This window comes from Microcebus murinus, chromosome 10 (genome assembly GCF_040939455.1).
Source record: "Microcebus murinus isolate Inina chromosome 10, M.murinus_Inina_mat1.0, whole genome shotgun sequence".
NCBI classification, from domain to species: domain Eukaryota; kingdom Metazoa; phylum Chordata; class Mammalia; order Primates; family Cheirogaleidae; genus Microcebus; species Microcebus murinus.
Genome location: NC_134113.1, coordinates 72,373,166 through 72,392,237, shown reverse-complemented (window position 1 = coordinate 72,392,237; position 19,072 = coordinate 72,373,166). Strand labels below are relative to the sequence as shown.

At 35.7% G+C, this 19,072-nt stretch overlaps 1 protein-coding gene across 1 annotated transcript in view; it reads right to left on the bottom strand.

The window, feature by feature from the left end:
• Positions 1-3,103: 3,103 nt before the first annotated feature.
• The window catches only part of SYT10 (synaptotagmin 10), a 56,731-nt gene continuing 40,762 nt past the window's right edge, over positions 3,104-19,072 (bottom strand). Inside the window, exons 4-7 of the mRNA XM_012782444.3 lie at positions 13,376-13,496; positions 10,048-10,219; positions 6,810-6,939; positions 3,104-3,967 (exon numbers count right to left, since the gene is read on the bottom strand). Of these exons, the coding sequence (XP_012637898.1) occupies positions 3,896-3,967; positions 6,810-6,939; positions 10,048-10,219; positions 13,376-13,496 (495 nt within the window). The 3' untranslated portion in view covers positions 3,104-3,895. The remainder of the gene's footprint in view (positions 3,968-6,809; positions 6,940-10,047; positions 10,220-13,375; positions 13,497-19,072) is intronic.

Here is a 19,072-nt window from a genome sequence, read left to right as displayed (position 1 = left end):
TCAGATGAATCATATTTTTAGCCATGTCACTGAGTTAACTATTAAATGCTGTGTCATGGTTTGTTTTTTTTTTTTTTTGAGCAATGTCAGAGAAATTACTTTCCTCTAAAAGTTAAAATATTATACAAAGGAATTTTTTGATTTTGCATCTTAATATCTTTGTTTCCATATGCTTCAACATTTTTGCTTAACTATCATTTACTTATATGAATTCTTACTTTATTTTACCTTCAGTTCTTTTGAATCACTTCTCAGTGACAATACATTTTTAGCTTAAAGATTAAAAAGCTTAGATCAATTCAAGTACCTCAGAACAACTGGAGTTACTTTCAGAACAGGTTGTGAATAAACGAATCTCTGCATTTTCTTTAGATTAAGTAGAGGTTGAATGATTTTCTTAAATTATTATCAACTCCAGATTTTTTTAAAAAAATTACCAGGTCATGAAGTTACCTAGTTATAACTACAACTAAGTGGCAAAAAAGAAAAAAGTCAGACTAACTCCATTCCATAAAAATATATGTTCTTAAATAATATCAAGTACTCTTTTTAAAGAGGTAAAGAAATAACCATGTGTTCAATGTGAAAATTTTATGTGCCTTTATTTGTAATAGTCTTTGGCTCTTTTGGTAACTCATCCTGAAGTAAGTTATATTTTGTTTTAGGAATAACAAAAGTTGACAAAGGGATGGAATTTTGACTTTTTCAATTTTGAAGTAATTAATCATTAAATGAAAGCTTTAAGAGATTCATAACTCTTTACTGAGTCTGCAAAATTTTAAAATAAAATTTATAGGAGAATAAACACAGTTGGAAATGTCAATTAAATATCACAACCAAATAGATTCAAATATATTTGCTTTTATCTAAAACCTGAGTCAGTATTGATCACTTGTGATCTCCCTGCAGTAACTAGAACGTGCACACACTTTCCAAATCTGCATAAGAAAGTGGGTGCTTGGCTCTGCTTTCCTGCTTCTACTCCCCTGGCACTAGTCCTAATGATATTTGCTCCTGAACTGTGAATATATCAATATGGCAAATTTTACATGTAAAATGAAGTACCAGAAACAGGGCTGGCTTGACAAAAAAATTAAGATTGTCAAGAAAAATATTATTAGGAAACCAGTGTGAAAAAGCATGAAATGTTCAGTTTTGTGAAGATTGTGTACCCTACAAACATTAATGTTCTTTTCATATTCAGTTTACTCATTCCTCTGATTGTTTGTTGATGAATCAGGTATAAACAACAACAAACCCTAAAAAACTAAAAAGAACATCAGTGTTCTTATGCTAATGAACCAACACTTGCTCCTTTTTCCTAGACTTATGTTTCTTAAGTCCCTGAAGAAGTCCCTGAAGTGAGATGTTCATTGTACACCTGAACTATGACTTCATAAAGTGTCAGTACTGTCATTAAAATGTGGTGTCCCACACAAATTAGAGGAGGATATTTCTAACATCAAATCTTATTTTAAATACTGAAACTAAAAATACTTTATTTTCAATCACAAGTAGAAAGAGATAAGTTATGTGCACATGGGTGTGTGGGCTTTATAGAGAGTGGGTGTGCTGTGTTGAAAGAGGAAGAATTACATGTTTATAATATGAACTATCATTTTTAATAATCACATTTGATCAATCTGAGGGTAAACTTCCCTCATGTATTATGTGAAAGATGAATTGTGGTGAATTTCCTCCCCTTAATCTTTTTCACAGGATTCACAAGTACTCTAGCATGATGAGTTTATTCCAACTCCTAGGAAATATTTTTTAAAAAATTATTTAAAAAACTTATTTTAATCTGTAATCCCCATATCAAAGTCTCCCCATTGGCTGATGGTTCATATTTTTTTTCATTGCAAGCATTGAAGTGTCTATGGATCAATAAGAAGTCCATAAAATATGTTTTTGGAAGAAAATAATTATTATACTCATTTGGAAAATGTAGTTGCTAATTTATTTAATACCTTAAGCTGCAGCAATATCTACTAATAAAGCAATTGACTCCAAAAATATCATTCTACTAAGAGTATAACTTTTGTCTTCCCATTCGAAAATTTTTATATCCCAGTAAAACTAAGAGTTCCAAAATGGAAGTGTGGGAGGTCATCTTCATTCTGCCTAAAATAGCAAATGATTCTTTTAGGCTTGATAAGGTAACCAAGTATTTTCAAATAGGTTCCTTCTATTATTTTCAGTGAGAAAACTTTAGCTAGGAATACTTGTCATTAGGATGGTACAAACATTTTTGAAAAATTTTTAGCAAAACTATGTTTGCCTTTAAAAGGTTAATGTAAAATATTAACCCCGTAGTGGTAATGCAATCATCATGAGAGATGCCCACAAACAAAATTTCAAGGCTTTTAAAATTTTATTTCTTAATATTAAGAAATATGGAATTTTATGAAAATAAAAATTTCATAATTGCTGATAAAATTTTCTCATCCTGAAAAATGTTTTTATTTTCTTGCCCTTTTTTTTTTTAAACAACCACCACCAAAAAAACCTTCTTTCTTAGAATTAGCTGAAATATGCACTATCTATATTACATATCTCCAAAGTAAGGTTGGGGTAATCCAATATAGATGCTTTCCAATAGGGCCTGACAATGAGACAAAAAAGTTGACCCGATTTAAAAGAAAGTTCTGTCTTGTAAAAACATTTGCATAGTCTTTACATCTAGTGGCCTGATCCTTGATCCTTATGAAGGCAAATGCCTTTCACGAGAGGAGTGGAGGTCTTGGCCTTTACAATTAATTTGTTTATTTTCATTAAATGTTGAAGTTGTATTATTTATGGTATGTTTCTATAGTTTGCGGAAAAATAAATCATCGTTTCTTTAAGAAAATACTCAGTTTCAATGATTAGCTTATGATTGGGTTTAAAAGTCACCAGTACTGTGTACAATTTAAACGACAATGAGCACAGATAGTTTAGTTGTACCTTTGGTGTCTGTTAATATGATCTACCAGAAACACAGGGCCTACACGGTAACTTCATGTCACAAAAATAACATGTCACAAAAAATACATGTCACAGTATTTGAGAACCTTACAGACACTTTAGAAATGAACTTCTGATTCTATTCACTTCGGAATACTAATGCTACATTTGAGATTATTAGAATTTTAAAAAATATCAGTTAAACGGTGCAACAGATGTTTGAACTAATATAACAAGAAGACGGTATAAAATAGTAGCCATTAGTGGCTCAATCTTCCACTTTCCAATCACTAAATATCACTTCTGAAATTTATATTCAAAATGATTCTTTAAATTTACAGCTTTATCTGTATATTTTAAAGAACAAGTTTGAGGGTTTGCAGAGCCAAACCTCACAAAGAAAAGAATTTGCTGAGATAAAAGGAAGATATTATCAGATAAGTAACATCAATTTTACTGTGCAAAGATTTAATGCTGCGTAAGTTAAGTTTAAATTTCCTTTAAAGTTTATATAGAACCATGTGCACAATTGGAAATGAACATAGTTGCAACAAAATCAAAACCATACATTTGTGACGTGCTACTTTATACAATAGCAACATAAACTATGTTTAATTTTTGATAAGTATTAATCTTTAAAAACTTATTTCTTTGCTTATGCAAAGATTTACAACATAGTAAAACACTCTTTGAGCTAATAGGCATATGACAGGAAGGGTAAAATGCCGGATGCATCTAAGGACTATGTGTATTGAAGTAAAAGGTATTCAGATGTTCAAAGTTAAAAAAGAAAACAGACAAAAAAGTAATAAAAATTGCACATCAAGTTTGTACATTACCATGGATATATTTTAAATGAAGAAATCAAATCTTTCACTTTTTTTTTTTTTTCTGATCCAATGAGCACATGGTCTTAGATCTTTATTATAATGGTCTTATTTTGGAGGCATTATGGTGTGGAAGGTGGTTTGGGAGATGGACAGGATCCTTGACTATCAAAACTGGTTGCCCGGCCAGGTAACTGAAAGACAATAATTTCACAATATGTGATCTAGTACAGAAATATAATACAGTGGTTAATTGTTGCTCCCTTTTAATGGTGAATATTCAACCACAATACGCAAGTCTCTGAAGAGAAGATATACACAGCTCCCCTTGCCCTTCAGGACTTATTGATACCTTCCCAGGTGGCACAAGGGGACATAAATACAGAATTTATGCAAAGCAGGGTACACAGATGTACACAGAGCAGCACTGCACAGACAGCTGTTTATGACAGCAGAATCATTTCACATTTTATGGCATGCTTTTAGTTCTTTTTAAAATAATTAATGGTTTACTGGAGTGAGGGGCAATTACTAGGCAAGAGCAATAAAACAGAGGTTCCAGGACACGAGAGGCTCCATTCCACTTGCTCTAAGGCAGGAGGTGGTTACAGGAGCAGTTAATAAGATGAGAAGGACTACATTTGGCAGATCTGAATAACCAAGGTAATTTCCCATGATCCTTAAATACCTATGTGTATTTAAAAAGTTTAACTACCATGAAATAAATGTGATCCTCTAGGTGAAAGTAACCATATTTTCTAAATGATGCTTTAGTCTTTGTTCTATCACCTGTCCCAATTCTTGAATAATTGTTCTTTTCTCATATTTGTCCCTTCTCTGACAAGAACTCATATAATTTAAATTATGCATTTATTTTTCTCATAGTGCAAAATCTAGCCAGTTCTTAGGTCTCCAGTCCATATATATTCTGTTTGACCAATAAATGTAAGAGCAAGGATTAGAAAAAAGGAGATATTTGGCTGGAGAAAGTACATTTATACCTTTTTGTTCTTGGATACTCAGTTATCAGATAAACATCTGGAATCTTTTTCTGATGCCCATATTGTGGCTTATCTTCCTGTACATCTTATTTATTATCACAGAAAAGTATTCACATGTTCTCAGACACAAATATGCCTATTCCACAGCTCCCATCATCAGCTGAGTGTATAATTGCTTATTAAACAGTTATAAATAACTAATATGCCTTGTGTCATATAGTACCTTTCCTCTCATTATCAAAAGTTCTTGTTCAAATTATATCAATTGTTGTTGCATCATCTGTGTGAAGCCTATAGGGGCATGGGGTTCCATTTTCATTAAATATGGAGAAATGCAGCTGTAGACAGAGTGAGCTACCTGCCCAGGATTAGACAGCCAGAGGAACAAAGATTAGAACCCACTTCTCCATCCATTGTGGGTCCCTGCTTAACAAAACTTTGCTCTCCTTCCTAGATTCTTAGGATTAACATTCATTTTTCAAACTTAAAAAAAAAAAAGAAGAGAACAGAAAAAGAATAGTAATTATATAATAAGTAGTAGAGTCTACTTTAGACAATATCCACTGTTGAAACAAAATATAACTTTCCAAGGCTTGAGCTACTCAGAGAATACCTCTGTCAATACTTCTGAAACTCTAGGGGAAAACACTATGTGAATGGGTATCTGTGTGTGTGTGTGTCTGTCTGTCTGTCTGTCTTTTATGATTTATTATACACTAAATTATGAATTCAGGTAAAAACTTGGAGCATTCATGTATAAACATATATCTATGATGACAATTCACGACGCTGAGCATGCAATGTTCATACAATGTTCATCCAATTTTCCCCACAATGTACTGAGTAGCACGGCCGAGGTCACATTTTTGTGACTAAACTGAGATTAGAACCTGGTCCCACAGATATTTTACTGAATTACACTGCACAGCCTCTCCCATTCAACCAGTGCCTAGTGCCAGGACAAGAAGCAGAATATTATCTCTGAGGAGATGGTAGGTGTATTTTTCACTTACTATGTGGTCAGGTAACTATTCTTTTTCTTAAAGTGCATAAAATCCATCATCTACTATACATCCTTTTTGTGAACATGCATAACCTCTCAACTGATCAGGTCATATAAACTACTTCCTGTGTGACTCTTCAAGAGGCTCTAGCAGCTGTCTTTCGGAAAGTGAGCCATCCAACCTAGCGACATTTGGTGTATTCAGTAGACTGATGACGAACTTCATGGCTAAAAATCCTAACAGAAAACAGGTATTGACACTTCCTCTGGTCAATATAACTATTAATAATAGTTTTAATAATTGCTAACATTGTGAGATACTCTGTGCTAAGCACTTGATAGCCAGCATTTATTTAGTTTTAGTCTGAGTTTAGTACTATGATAGATCAGCATTTATTTAGTTTTAGTCTGAGTTTACTACTATGATAGAGTCATAGCGAAACTTGGAGAGGTTAAGTAACTTGCCCAAAGTTCCACAATATGAAGTCACACAGTAGAGTCAGGCGTTGAACTCAGGCAAACTGATGCCTCAATATTTTTAAAATCTGTGAGCCATTTTACTTCCTGGCCAGAATTGAAGGAGACAAACCTGCCCCCTTACATAGAAAACTGGTATAAGGTGACAGTACCTCCATTTAGGGATCATGGGGAACTTTAAGTAAGGCAGCTGTTTTCACAAAAGAGAAGCACAAAAATTCAGTTTCCAGTTAATAACAAACGTACTAGATTGCCCCAGCACTCACTGTTTTAAGTTTTTCAGGCTATGCAAAGAACATAACAGACTTGCAGTTTTTACTGGGCTTACTGTCCACAGGAATATGAAGCCAGAAAGTCTAGTGGTTTTTAAAATCCAACAACGCACATGGAGCTCTGAACACTAAATGTTACACACTGTGAGACAAAGGCAAGAGCAATCTTTATCATTATTTTTTTAAAAGTTAATATGTAAAATGTCAGATAAAGGTTAGCAGATAAAGAATATGCAAGCAAAAGAGACAAGAGAGGGCAGATGTCAGGAACTCTCCAGCTTACCTCCAGCAAGGGGTGCCAGTGTGTTATGGGTTTTCGGTGGTAGGCCAGCATTTCATTCCAGTGGTCTCGCCCAAGACCTTCGGCGTCCAGTCCTGTCCTGCACACTCCTATGACCTCATTGTGTCCTACCCTATGATTAGTAGAACATTATACTTTCATTTCCAACATTCACAGATAGATGGGGTTTCATACGTCTTGATAGAATTTTAAACATATGATTAAAACACCAGATTCTGTGATTTTGCAAATTTTACTACTTCAGGTCAAATGAAAATGATTAAGCGAAACGAAATTTACTAAACAATATCAACGTTCAAAAATGAATTTAGATAAGAAGCACACACAAACCATTTTAGCGCTCCGTAATTTGAACTCATTTCGCAATCATCAAAATAGTGTGTATGAGAAATGCCAGTAGGTCCTTACCTATAGGATGAGTTTCTTTCTTAGTAGTCCTATTAAATGTAAGTGATGCAAATCAGATCTTGTTGTTTCCACAAAGCTTAATGTTTTGTAATGATGTTTAGACTTCTCACCAAGAGCCCAGTACCCATTGTCTTTTGTGTAAGAGCATATTTAGTTGACTCTAAACTATATGTCAGTGTGTGCGGCTGCTTGTACTACTAGAAGCAGAGCATGGTTATGTTCAACCCTGGGGCATTTGATTTATTATTGCATAACAGAGCACACTGGACAACATTTCTATTTTCTATTCATGTCCTGCTCTCCCAGCAATGAATCAAAATAATAATAGTCAATATTTTTGAGAGCTTATTATGTGCTGGTGTTCTATGTAATTTAAATGTACTGACCCACTTAATCGTCATACCATGACCATGGATATCATTATTATCATCTCATTTTACAGATAAAAAACTAAATGCCCAGAAAGTCAGGGATGCTCGACTTTGCATACTTGGTAAGAAGCAAAGGCAGGAGCTGAATCAGGGCAGTTGGCTCAAGACTGCATGGTAAGTTGCTTCTCAAGAATGGAACCCAGGCCCGGTGCTGTGGCTCACGCTTATAATCCTAGCACTCTGGGAGGCTGAGGCGGGTGGATTGCTTGAGATCAGGAGTTCGAAACCAGCCTGAGCAAGAGCGAGACCCCGTCTCTACCGTAAATAGAAAGAAATTAATTGGCCAACTAGTATACAGAGAAAAAAATTAGCCGGGCATGGTGGTGCATGCCTGTAGTCCCAGCTACTCAGGAGGCTGAGGCAGAAGGATTGCTTGAACCCAGGAGTTTGAGGTTGCTGTGAGCTAGGCTGACGCCACTGCACTCACTCTAGCCTGGGCAACAAAGTGAGACTCTGTCTTAAAAAAAAAAAAAAAAAAGGAACCTAATTTAAAGGAGTTGCTACAGGGTTATTTTGTCAGACATTTCTGAAGAGAATGTTAAATGATATCAGGACATTTCATTACTTTCTTCTTGTCACCAGTGTAGATATGTATATTTAGTGTCATTTTTCTCAATATGAAGTTTCCCCAAAGAAGCATATTTTTAGAAATAAAAATTTTATCTTCCTGTTTTATCTCATTAATATCTATTTCCCTAGAATTGCCTGGGTGACAAATATTCCATTGTATCTACCTGCATTCATTGCTGTGAATGCATCAGTAGCAGAATAGGACTGTTGATGAAAATGTTTACAGCATTTTTTGGGTAGGAAATTTCAACTAATTCAAGACCTCTCTCTCTCTCTCTTTAAATAGTCACAGTTTTTTTTTTTTACTTATATATAAATTTATTTCAAATAGATGATGCAAATCATTTTATTTTTCAGTGCTTTGTTTTTCCTATCTCTGAGCCAGAGGATAACACATGAATGCCCCTAGGTTACAGAGTCCTGGCTACTAACATTCTCATGATTCTGTAAAATGGGCACTCTTTCTGTGTGTCTGTGTATGTCTCCTCTGTACCCACTTGCCTTATTATTAGAACAAAGCAAATGCAATAAAGCACTGTTTATGTGCTGATAATTTTGTAGGTTAAAGATACATGTATTCCTTTCCAAAAATTTATAAATATAAAAATGAAAATAATAAAAAGAAGTATATAGTAAGGGCCAAATAAGAGATATGAACCTTTAGTAGGACAAGAGTTCAGAGGAAGAAGAGGTTGGTCAGCCAAGAAAGACTTAATAGACGTGCTGACATGTCTGCAGAGCTGTGGAGCATTGGGGGGAGGTACAGAGCAGGGGACATTCCAGACCAAGGGAAGAGTGGGAGGGTAGAGGTAGGAGCCTCAGCCTGAAGAGCTTTCAGGGCTGCATTGGCGAGGCTGCAGTTTATTTTATGAAAGGAGAAGTGACTCCAAGGGTGTGAGCTGGAAGCACTATCCACAAAACATTTTAAGTTTAATGTGAAAGCATCAAAGCTGCATTCCTATGGCCACTATATTCACCTTCCATGCTTAATCCTCACTGTTTGCAGTTCTGTGTCATGCTTAAGTTTTACAAACAGGAAGTAAGTTCCAAAGAGATTATGTAACTTGCCCTCTCATATGCCTAGTTAGTGAGAGAGCTCAGGTAAGCATTGTAATATTCATATTCCAGCCCAGTTGGAAACGCAAATTGTTAATTGTTATCTCTGTTATTACTGTAAAAAGACGTTACAATAGTGCTTTCTTTAATGTAGTCCATACTACCTCTGGACCCATTCTTTCAGCAGCTGCAGGTGATTTTTAATTTAATAATGACTTCTTTTGGGGAAATAAAAACCCCAAACTGTAACATAGCAAACAATGAATTTTGAATGAATCATTTTCCTTCCTCCAATTTATATTAAAACTGCTGTCAAATTGGTATTAACTGATCAACACTTATGTGCACATATAGTAGTAACATTCATCGAGTGTGGGGCAGGTGGGAGGAGGAAGGAGAGGATGAGTATAGTCACACCTAATGGGTGCAGTGGGCACCATCTGGGGGATGGACACGCTTGAAACTGACTTGGGTGGGGCAAAGGCAATACCTGTAACCTAAACATTTGTACCCCCATAATATGCTGAAATAAAAAAAAAGAATGTACAATTTCTAATAAAAATTAGAAAAACTAAACCAAAACCAAAACCAAAACAAAAACAATAAATAAATAAATAAATAAATAAATAAATAAATAAGTAAATAAATAAAACCCCAAAAAACCCTGCCGTAGCAGAGAATAACCCAGAAAGTTGAATTTGGCCTGCATGTGACTAGACGTGGCCGCACTTCAGTGAGCAGAGAGATGCACATACCTATCATAATCCATGACAGCAATGGAGAGGCTGACTTGGTCCACGTTCTCTGGAGGGATGTCAAAAATTATAGCCTCATTGTACACGGGGTTTAGAGTGTTTTTCTTTGTAGTTGTTTTCCTCTTTTTTAATCTTCGACCCTCACACATCAGAGACACTTTGACATAAGGATCTAGGAGAGGGAAGGCAATTTTATTAAAATGAAAGTAATAGTAAAAAGCATAGATAAAACCATAGTTAATTTTTACTAAATAAGAAAAGTGGTATTTTAAACCATTTGGTGTTAGTAGCATTAAATTCAAATGAGTTATTTGGGGGCAATAGAGTCTCTAAAATTTCTTACTTTAAATGTAAGCAATTTATCTTGAATGAACTAAAAGAATTCACTTGATCTCACTGTTTTTAATACAACAGAGAAAACCCACTAGTTTATCAAGAGCCATTCCAGAACTGTAATGCACCTGTTAGCACGGTGGTTTGAGGACACATTTTGTTAGAAGTGATTTATAGGGAATGTCCACCTAACACCTAAGAATAATTGCAGTAAGATCAGTTCCCTTCAGAATGATATAGAAGAAAAAAAGACTAAAACTTGTGAAAGACTTAGCAACACTGTATCTAGACACAGGTCTGTAGCATCACCACAAGTAGAAATTAGACAGCAAAAACTAAATTGTTCTTGGAATTTTCTTTGATTGCTGGAATAGGTGCTAAAATGAAAAGCACCATTTTAATCATAGTGTTGATGCTTGATAAGGAGCTCGGATTGAAGAAAGAATCCCTACAAATAATTTATTGCATGTACAAGAGTATATGATAAAAAGGGTGATATTTAAAGATGGCCACAACAAAAGACTCCTGATATGACATTGTCTATATGATGCCAATGAGAAGAGAAGAATGTAGTTGGCCTATTAGTTTATGGGCAAAAGGGATCAGATAATTTGTTAACAAATTTTGGTTGAGATGACTTGATCCCTATCCTTCCACCTCACATCTTAAATAGAAAAATTGTTACAGTATTATAGAAAATTATATACTATTATACTAAATTTCTAATAAGCCTAACTTTTGTGCCTTTTTATTCAAAGCATGCATGGCTTTTGGAAGGGTTGACAGTGGGCTGAAGGTGTGCTAGATGGTTAAATCAATCATTGCTCTATCTTTGTGGTTGTTTTTCATTCTGGCTGCCCTCTAACTGTAGCACCACCGTCTCCTTTTGCCTCTATTTTCATAGTAATAAATTTTATTTCTTTAGAATAAGCCAAAATTATGGCAATACTCATTTATTTGAGCAGGTGAATGCTTTATAACACTTTAACTGCCATGTGAGTTATATTTAACTCATGCCAATTTTGAGCCCGGGGCCTTGTGAAGTAAAACCCTGCAGCTGGTTCGGGAAAAGCTTATCTGTTGATGTTCTTATTGTTACAATTAATATTGACAATTTAAGTCTAAAATTGTGGATTAAATGAATAGAAGTCAATAACAAAATTTTCATTAAGTTAGAAAGGATCGTTTCATTTTTTATTCTATTTTTGTAATAAAACACTATGGCCTGAAGGAAAAATTTTCTTTTTCTAGTGTGGCAGTCAATGTGTTAAACTCTAGAAAAATGGGTCTGTATATTTCAAAAACATTTCCATCCAGGAATAAAAGGTATTTTGTGGCTGGAAATAAGAGTATGGAGAGGAGAGCAAGGTAATAGGGCAATGTTAATGTCTGTTTCCCACTTATTTTTAAATTTTTTAATAATGGGAAGTATGTTTTGAAGAAGAATCTCACTTCTGTGATACACTTGTGCTTCAGCCCCAGGCCTCGGCCTTCTCATTAACTATGGGAATGAGGCATGGATTATCCTCTGCTACATTCCTCTGCTTGTGGCAAGGATAATTTCCTGGCTCCTGGTTGATTCTCCTAAGCCTGTTGTGAGGATTAATGAGGTGGTGTTAGCAAAGCAGGCGCTCCTCTGATGAAAAGCTCCATATAAATAAAAAGTAACCCTGCACTTAATTACAATGTTGATGCTGTTTGCTTGTCTTAAAATTTGATCTCTTTTCATATGCGGTGAAAAAGAGTAGAATGCACAGTAATTTGCAGAGTACACTGTTTATCTAAAGTTCTTCAACATTTATTGACCCAAGACTTTTTTAAAATCAAAATTAGTGTAGAATTTACTTGTTGTTGGTGTATCTAGCTACACATACACACTATGTATTGTGAACTTTAAAAAAGGAACATCATGGCATAATGCAAAAACCAAGATGATGGAGGGATACAATAAGACGTCTCTCTGCCATTTGTCTCCATCCCTCTTTGCCCCTTAGTGTTTGTGCATCACTGTAGTATTTCTTTATGCAAATTAGTGACATGAATATATGTTCTAAAATTCCTCATTCTTATACAGAAGAGTGCATAACCTTCATGTTTATTTTTGTACCTCCTTTTTTATTCACTTTTATATTCAGGAGATATTTTTATAGCAGAACTTAGAGGTCCCCTGTTTTTGTGATGCAAATGTGGGTTTCTGTGTTGTTCTGAAGAACCACAGCTTTATAGATTTTCCCCAAACATCATCTTTTACTATATCTCCACCACTATTTCTTATTTCTGTTGAATTCAACACTTACTGACTTCCTTACTCTTTGCTTATTATTTTTCTTCCACTATGCCAATGTTCATGTATTAAATTATAAATAACCCCCTAGAACTACAGTAACTTAAATAAAGGAGTAAAGAAGCATGAGGTGGCTTATCACCTCCTTATCAAAGTTAGCACAAGAGAAATTTCCTTCAAGAATTCCTTTCAGAAATTTCAAAAAGCATTGATTTATTTAGTTATTTCTGTCAGACTCTACAGATACCCAAATTTTTAGTTAGAAAAGTCTCAAGAATGCAAAAGGTGATCTTGGAACATGATTTTTTCTCTGCAGATCAGGTAAGGGAAATAAATTCAAACTATATATCTTCATGTGGCCCTCACAAATAGCTGAAAGTCTAAGAATCTTCCTCATAAACAACTGACCAGCTGAAAGTGCAGGGGTGGATGGTTAGTTCTGTATTTTTGAGATAGAACTAAATTGGTAGGGAAAGAAAGAAAAACAAGAACCTAAGTTTAAAGTCAATCCATTTGATAATACCCTTTAAAAATTTCATAACAATAATGTAAATAAAAGAGGTGATTTGGAACATTTTAATGTGCAATCTCTCTTTTTTTTATAGCACCCCACTATGGACAAATAATTCAATAGCCATAAATAATTTTAGATGGATGGAATATTTTATTTGGGAATGTGCCCTTGATTTTTCTGGCCAATTTTATACATACCTGAGGAACCAGTAATATCCATCGCTTTCAGATTTCTGCACTTGATAACCGTTAATGTCATACGTCCAGCCGTCGGCAAATAACAAAGGGAAAACATGATTTCACCCAGGTCTATACTTTCCTAGAAAGGCAATTTCAAACACCAAATAGTGAAAACAAAATATAATGGAAGATGTTGGGTGAAAAATCACTTTAACAGAATATCAGAATGTCATTTTAGATTGTTTTATTGGGGATACAGATAACATTGTAAGAAAGCAGTTCTTAACGCAGTAAGAAAAGAGTATGTCCCTACTGCTTATTTGACATCTCCACTAGTGTTTATAACAAGAATCTCAAACTTAACACATTCCAAACTATACCACTGATTCCACCCATTCCCCATCATTTTCCAAAACTGAATCCTCTGTCCGTGTTTCCACTATCAGCAAGTGGCACCCCAAACCACCAAAAGGCTGAAGCCAAAAACCTAGGAGTCACCTTGATCTTTATCCCTCACTTCTATGTCCAAACTATGGGTGACCCTTGACTGTGACTGTCTATAAAATATATCCTGAATCAGCGACTTTGTTTCTGTTCTACTACTGCTGTGTAGGCCACCATCACCTCTTGCCAGGGTTACTAGCCTCTGAGACTGGTCTCTCATTCCAGAAGTTAAATCTTCACACACAGCAGTCCAAGTGATCATTATGAAATGCAAATCCAATTATATCAATCTCCTGCTTAAAACTAAGGGTTCACAACTGTATTGGATTAACATTCAAACTCCTTACCCTGGCATAGAAGTGGAGTAACTCCAAGACTTATACTTAAAATTCCTGCTTTATATCTGTTGTCATGGTGTAATTATTAAGAACATCTCTTTCCATATTTAAATCAATGTCTTCGTTTAAATATGGACAATACATTAGAAGGTCATATATAAAAGGCTCAAGGTCATCTGGGCACTACCTTTCTCTCTCCCTTTATCTTTAGCCTCTCCTCCCCAGCTCTGATGCAGGTAACCTCCCCATGAAGAAACCCCCCTTTTTTTGTTATTCAAACACATGAAGTTTGTTCCTACTTTGAGGCCTTTTTGTGTTCTTCTACCTTTGACTAGTGCCTTTTTCTCTTGTATCTTCACATGGCTGGCTTCTCACCAGGCAGGACTCTCAGCTCTAAGAGCATCTCTTCAGTGAGGCCTTCCTCATCACGTTGTTCATTCTAAGGTAGTCCCTCCTTCCTATCCTACACCCTTCCCGCTCCCAGATCCTTCACTGTTTTCTCAGAGCGCTTATCATTGTCTGATACCATCTTTTAAATCCATTTTTTCCTTTGTTTCCCTGACTCCCATCCCTAATGTCCAGGAGAGCAGGGTTCTTGGCTGTCTTATTTTTTTACATCCTATAGAAGTGCCTGGTATACAGCTGGTTGTCAGTACATAGGTTTGGAAGGAATGAATAAATTATTTAACTAATCTGGATAAAACCTAACCTGTTTTGTTTCATTTGTAAAGCAGAACTGTCCATAGTATCCTGACATAGATTTATATGCTGGGTTTGACTGCAGAGATGGTGGAAGAGTGAAAATGAATGGGGACAATGGAAAATTTAGAATGCATCTCAAAGAGTTGTTGCTCTGAATTACTAGGCTCTACTATTCCTAGATCGTGAATAAGGAAATGAGGATTACATAACTCAGAACCCAAGCTGTAAGAGTAAGCCCAACAGATGTTAACAGTTCATCATGAAGAATTTTTAAGAACCTAGTTCTGCAAAGTTGAGTGCATAGTCAGCAACTTATTTCCTCCAGAATTACACCTACCACAAATTCGAGAAGATCTTTACTCCATTCTCAAACACACTAATTTATTTGGCTAAACGTTCACACAGTGGTAGGAAGAGGTTCCTTTCTTTTCACCCTTTAACAATGATTGAGTGTTATTTGCTAGGCTCAATAGTAGGTGCTATGGACACCAAAATGAACATGGCAAAGTTCTGCCCTTGAAGATCTCAGTTGAGAAGGGAGCGAGTAGGCTATATAGGGATAAGAAAATTAGTCTGAATGCCATTTTTATCACAATTCTCTTTTTGTTTCTTTATCCAAGTATTTCTTTAGGCTCAGTTTATGGGATGAAATTTTCTGTCTGACAGCCGTCCCCCTTTCCCTCCTTGGCCATTTCTCCTTTCAGTTACTGTCAATAAGTGTTGCACATTTTGTTGCCAGCTCGTCAAATTAAGGGATCCCTCTATGAATGTAGAGCATGATACCAAGTTCCACCAAGAAACACGGTGGGTGTGGTGATGGAGAAGCCAGGAGAGAAACAGGAGACATGATTTCAGGCATGAAATCCTTAGAACCCAACAGGAAATGCAGCATGTGAAAACAGAAAAAAAGTACACAAACAGTCTGGGATTAACAAAATGTATTTTCATGTCTGACTGATACGGTTTTACTTTTGCACATTAAATAATCTGTGAAAATAATTTTTCTACTTCTCTAGATATATCATATGCTTACTTGGTGGAACAAAGAAAGTTTACCGCATCTGATTCCATCTCTCAAAGATCCTCGCTGTGGATTCAACTGCAACATACTTTTGACCATCTGTTATTAGCAAGTATTTGATAAACAGAGAGAAGCTAAACTGAGGAGCTGACCAAAACACTAAGAGCACAGAGCACCATTAAAGGCCACCTTCCGGGAGCTCCGGATCACATGGTGCTTGGCTTCATGCCTACTGCGGTAGTGAGAACTCTATGTAAATGTTCAAACTCCAAGTAATCAGCAGCTTTAAGGAAACTAGAATGAACTGGGTGGTAAAAATTGAGGGAAGATATGCATGCATAACTGCATAAAAGTTTGAGTCTCCATTAGCCTCATTTTTCCTTTCAGGAAGTATCAATGTGAAAGAACAACCTGCCTACATACTGCAAAGGGCAGAATACTCTCTAAGGTAAATACCAATATTATTAAACTTTTTGAAGCTTGAAGTGATCTAAGAGATAATCATGAGAAAATGAACTTAATGAAGTTAAATGGCATGACCTTAAAAAAGGTCTTATAAGATATGCAATGCAGAACTGTAGATTTTGGCAACAGTGCTCTGAGCTATCGTGTACGCTAATTCTCAGTATTCTCCACTAAACCTGTCTCAGTATTGAGACAGATATTTACCAGCTCCAGTGAGCAAGTAAAGTTTTCATTGTCATCTCTTCTCAGCCAGTCCCATACTATTGTGGTTTGTAAGGCTATCCTCAGCCCCAACAATCCGAACTCTGCGGTGCCCAGCCAAGACCCAGGAAACAAGGTCTTTGAACATATAGCATACATATAATTACACACTAAAGTTCTTTTATATAAAAAGACTACATTATTTCTTATTTAACACCAATTTACTATTGTTTTAGACATAATGTTAGCACAATTGTTTACTTGGCATATCGATGGATAGCAGGTCAAAACTCACATATGAAATGTGGAGATGAGGAAATTAATAGCATAGGTCTAGTGAAGGCAGCCATGAAGGATAGCTACAAAGACACAAAATAGATTAAAAAAAAGAAGCAAATACTCTAAAAAGGATAGCAATCTGAAATCAGTTTGTATTAAGGGGAGCTCATTCTAATAATGCCTCAGTAAATTAATGCTTAACACTTTATGACCAACTTGCACAGTAATTAATAATTACAGTGATGACCTAGAGTCATCAAGAAAAGGAAATATACCTTCTATTTACGAAGGTAGATAAGTGTACACCATTTTTCAAGATTATTTTTATCCAAAATGCTTAAAATGTTTAAAGTGGTAATTTCAGCTTAACACGAGGAAGGCTCTGAGTTTATAAAAATTTTACTTATGTGTAATCTCATTTTCTACAATTTCATATAAACATGAGTTTTCCATATTGACCTTTGAAAACTCTTGTATCTTTGGGCAAATAACTTTTAAAAGCCTACTATAAAGTCTAGGATATAGTGTTCCATAAAGTTCCTTTCAGGTGAGGAGATCTTTACTCCATTCTCATACACACTAATTTATCAGGCTGAACATTCACCATGGCAATCTTCTGAGTCCCTACTTGAAAGTGGGCTTATGAAAATGAGCTAACAGTAAAACTGGGGAAGGGGGTGTATATTTGATTTGCTCATCCTGGCTCCACCCAAACACAGCTGGGTAGATAAAGATCATTTTCTTATGATTGTCTGTAGTCAATCTCATAGACAAAGTCATGCCTATAAAATTTTTTTCCACGTCCTCTTTCTCCAAAATAAAAATAAAATTCACTGGAAGAATTAATTGAGATGCAAATATTTGTATTGCACATCTTATTTCAGGACTAACTGAATAGTTAAATCAAGCTGTAGTGGTTGAGTGTAAGAGATGGAGAAGAGATAGATTAAAGGCTTTATAACTAGAGCCAAGGGACGTATTCCTGGAGGGGAATTATCATTACAGGGGGTTTAAAGAATTAAGAAGGTGAGATTTCACAGGGAAATAGAGGAATAATATTATATGTGAGTACTATGATAAATACTCAGAAATAAGAATAGGCAGTATGTGTTGAGAAAAATGGAGCTTGGTGACATGTTAGAGGAGTTTCAGGCTTGATGTAGCCATTTGATGACTTCAGTGAGCAGAAGGAATCCAAAGGTGTTGGTGACATGTAAAAGTGGGAGTGTGCCAGAGTAGAAAGGGTATAAGTTCCTGGGTCAGAGAAACTAGAGTTAAGATCCATGTACTAGTTCCCAAACACATGGCAAAAATACCTGACCTCCCTGAGCTTAATAGCAAGTAAAATGGGGACAATACTATCTACCTTGCAAGGTAGATGCCAAGCACATAAGGTGCCTGGTATAAACAGACATTCAAAAGTTAATACTGCTATTAAGGAAAACAATATTTGAAAAACACTTCTTTATCTTGAGTAGACTAGATCAGGATAAAAAGAAGAGAGGCAATTGAAGTAAAATATTTGTGGGAAGGTGTTGGCTGAAGAAAGGTTTGAATTCAGTGATATATTCGGATGTAAGAATCATTAAGACTTATTGAAAAAAAAAACTTAAACATACAATTGGTTGCTATGGTGACAGCAGCCCTCACATCCACTTAGCACCCTAAGTGTAGCCTGCCTCCTGCATTTCCTTGGTGGTAAGAAAACAGATGGTTTCTTCACACTGTTAAAAGCAAGATGCGTTACTAGATCAAACGAGCTTCTTCATCAAGTTACTAGCCCTTCATCAGCCTGCCCACAACATGAAGCTGCGGTGAAGTGCAGACCCAGAGTGGGTCTACCAGATTCAAAGTAACGTGAAATGTTTCTTTCTCCCTGACCCATACCTCTCATTCACCTGAGAAAATCATGGAATTTAACCTGGAACACTCCACTTCACCTCACTTGACCTCAGTTTCCTTGGTATGGGAGTGTTCAAAAAAATGAGCTAATTTATTTTTCAGCTCTAAAATTTTATAATATTAAGCACTGGTTAAAAAAAATGAGGGCTCAATAGCACGTATAGTTTCAGGCATGTTCAGGAATGTCTGGACAGGACCTTTCAGGCCTTGTTTGCTATAGCGCCTGGTGTGCCTCATTGAATAGACCACAGAGGATCAATTGGGGCTAACTGCTCAGTTTCAAGGTCAAGAACAAGTGATCCTAAAAAACAGCTCTCATTTAAATTCCCAGGAAGGATCCATAGCACTTCCTCCTGCAACAGA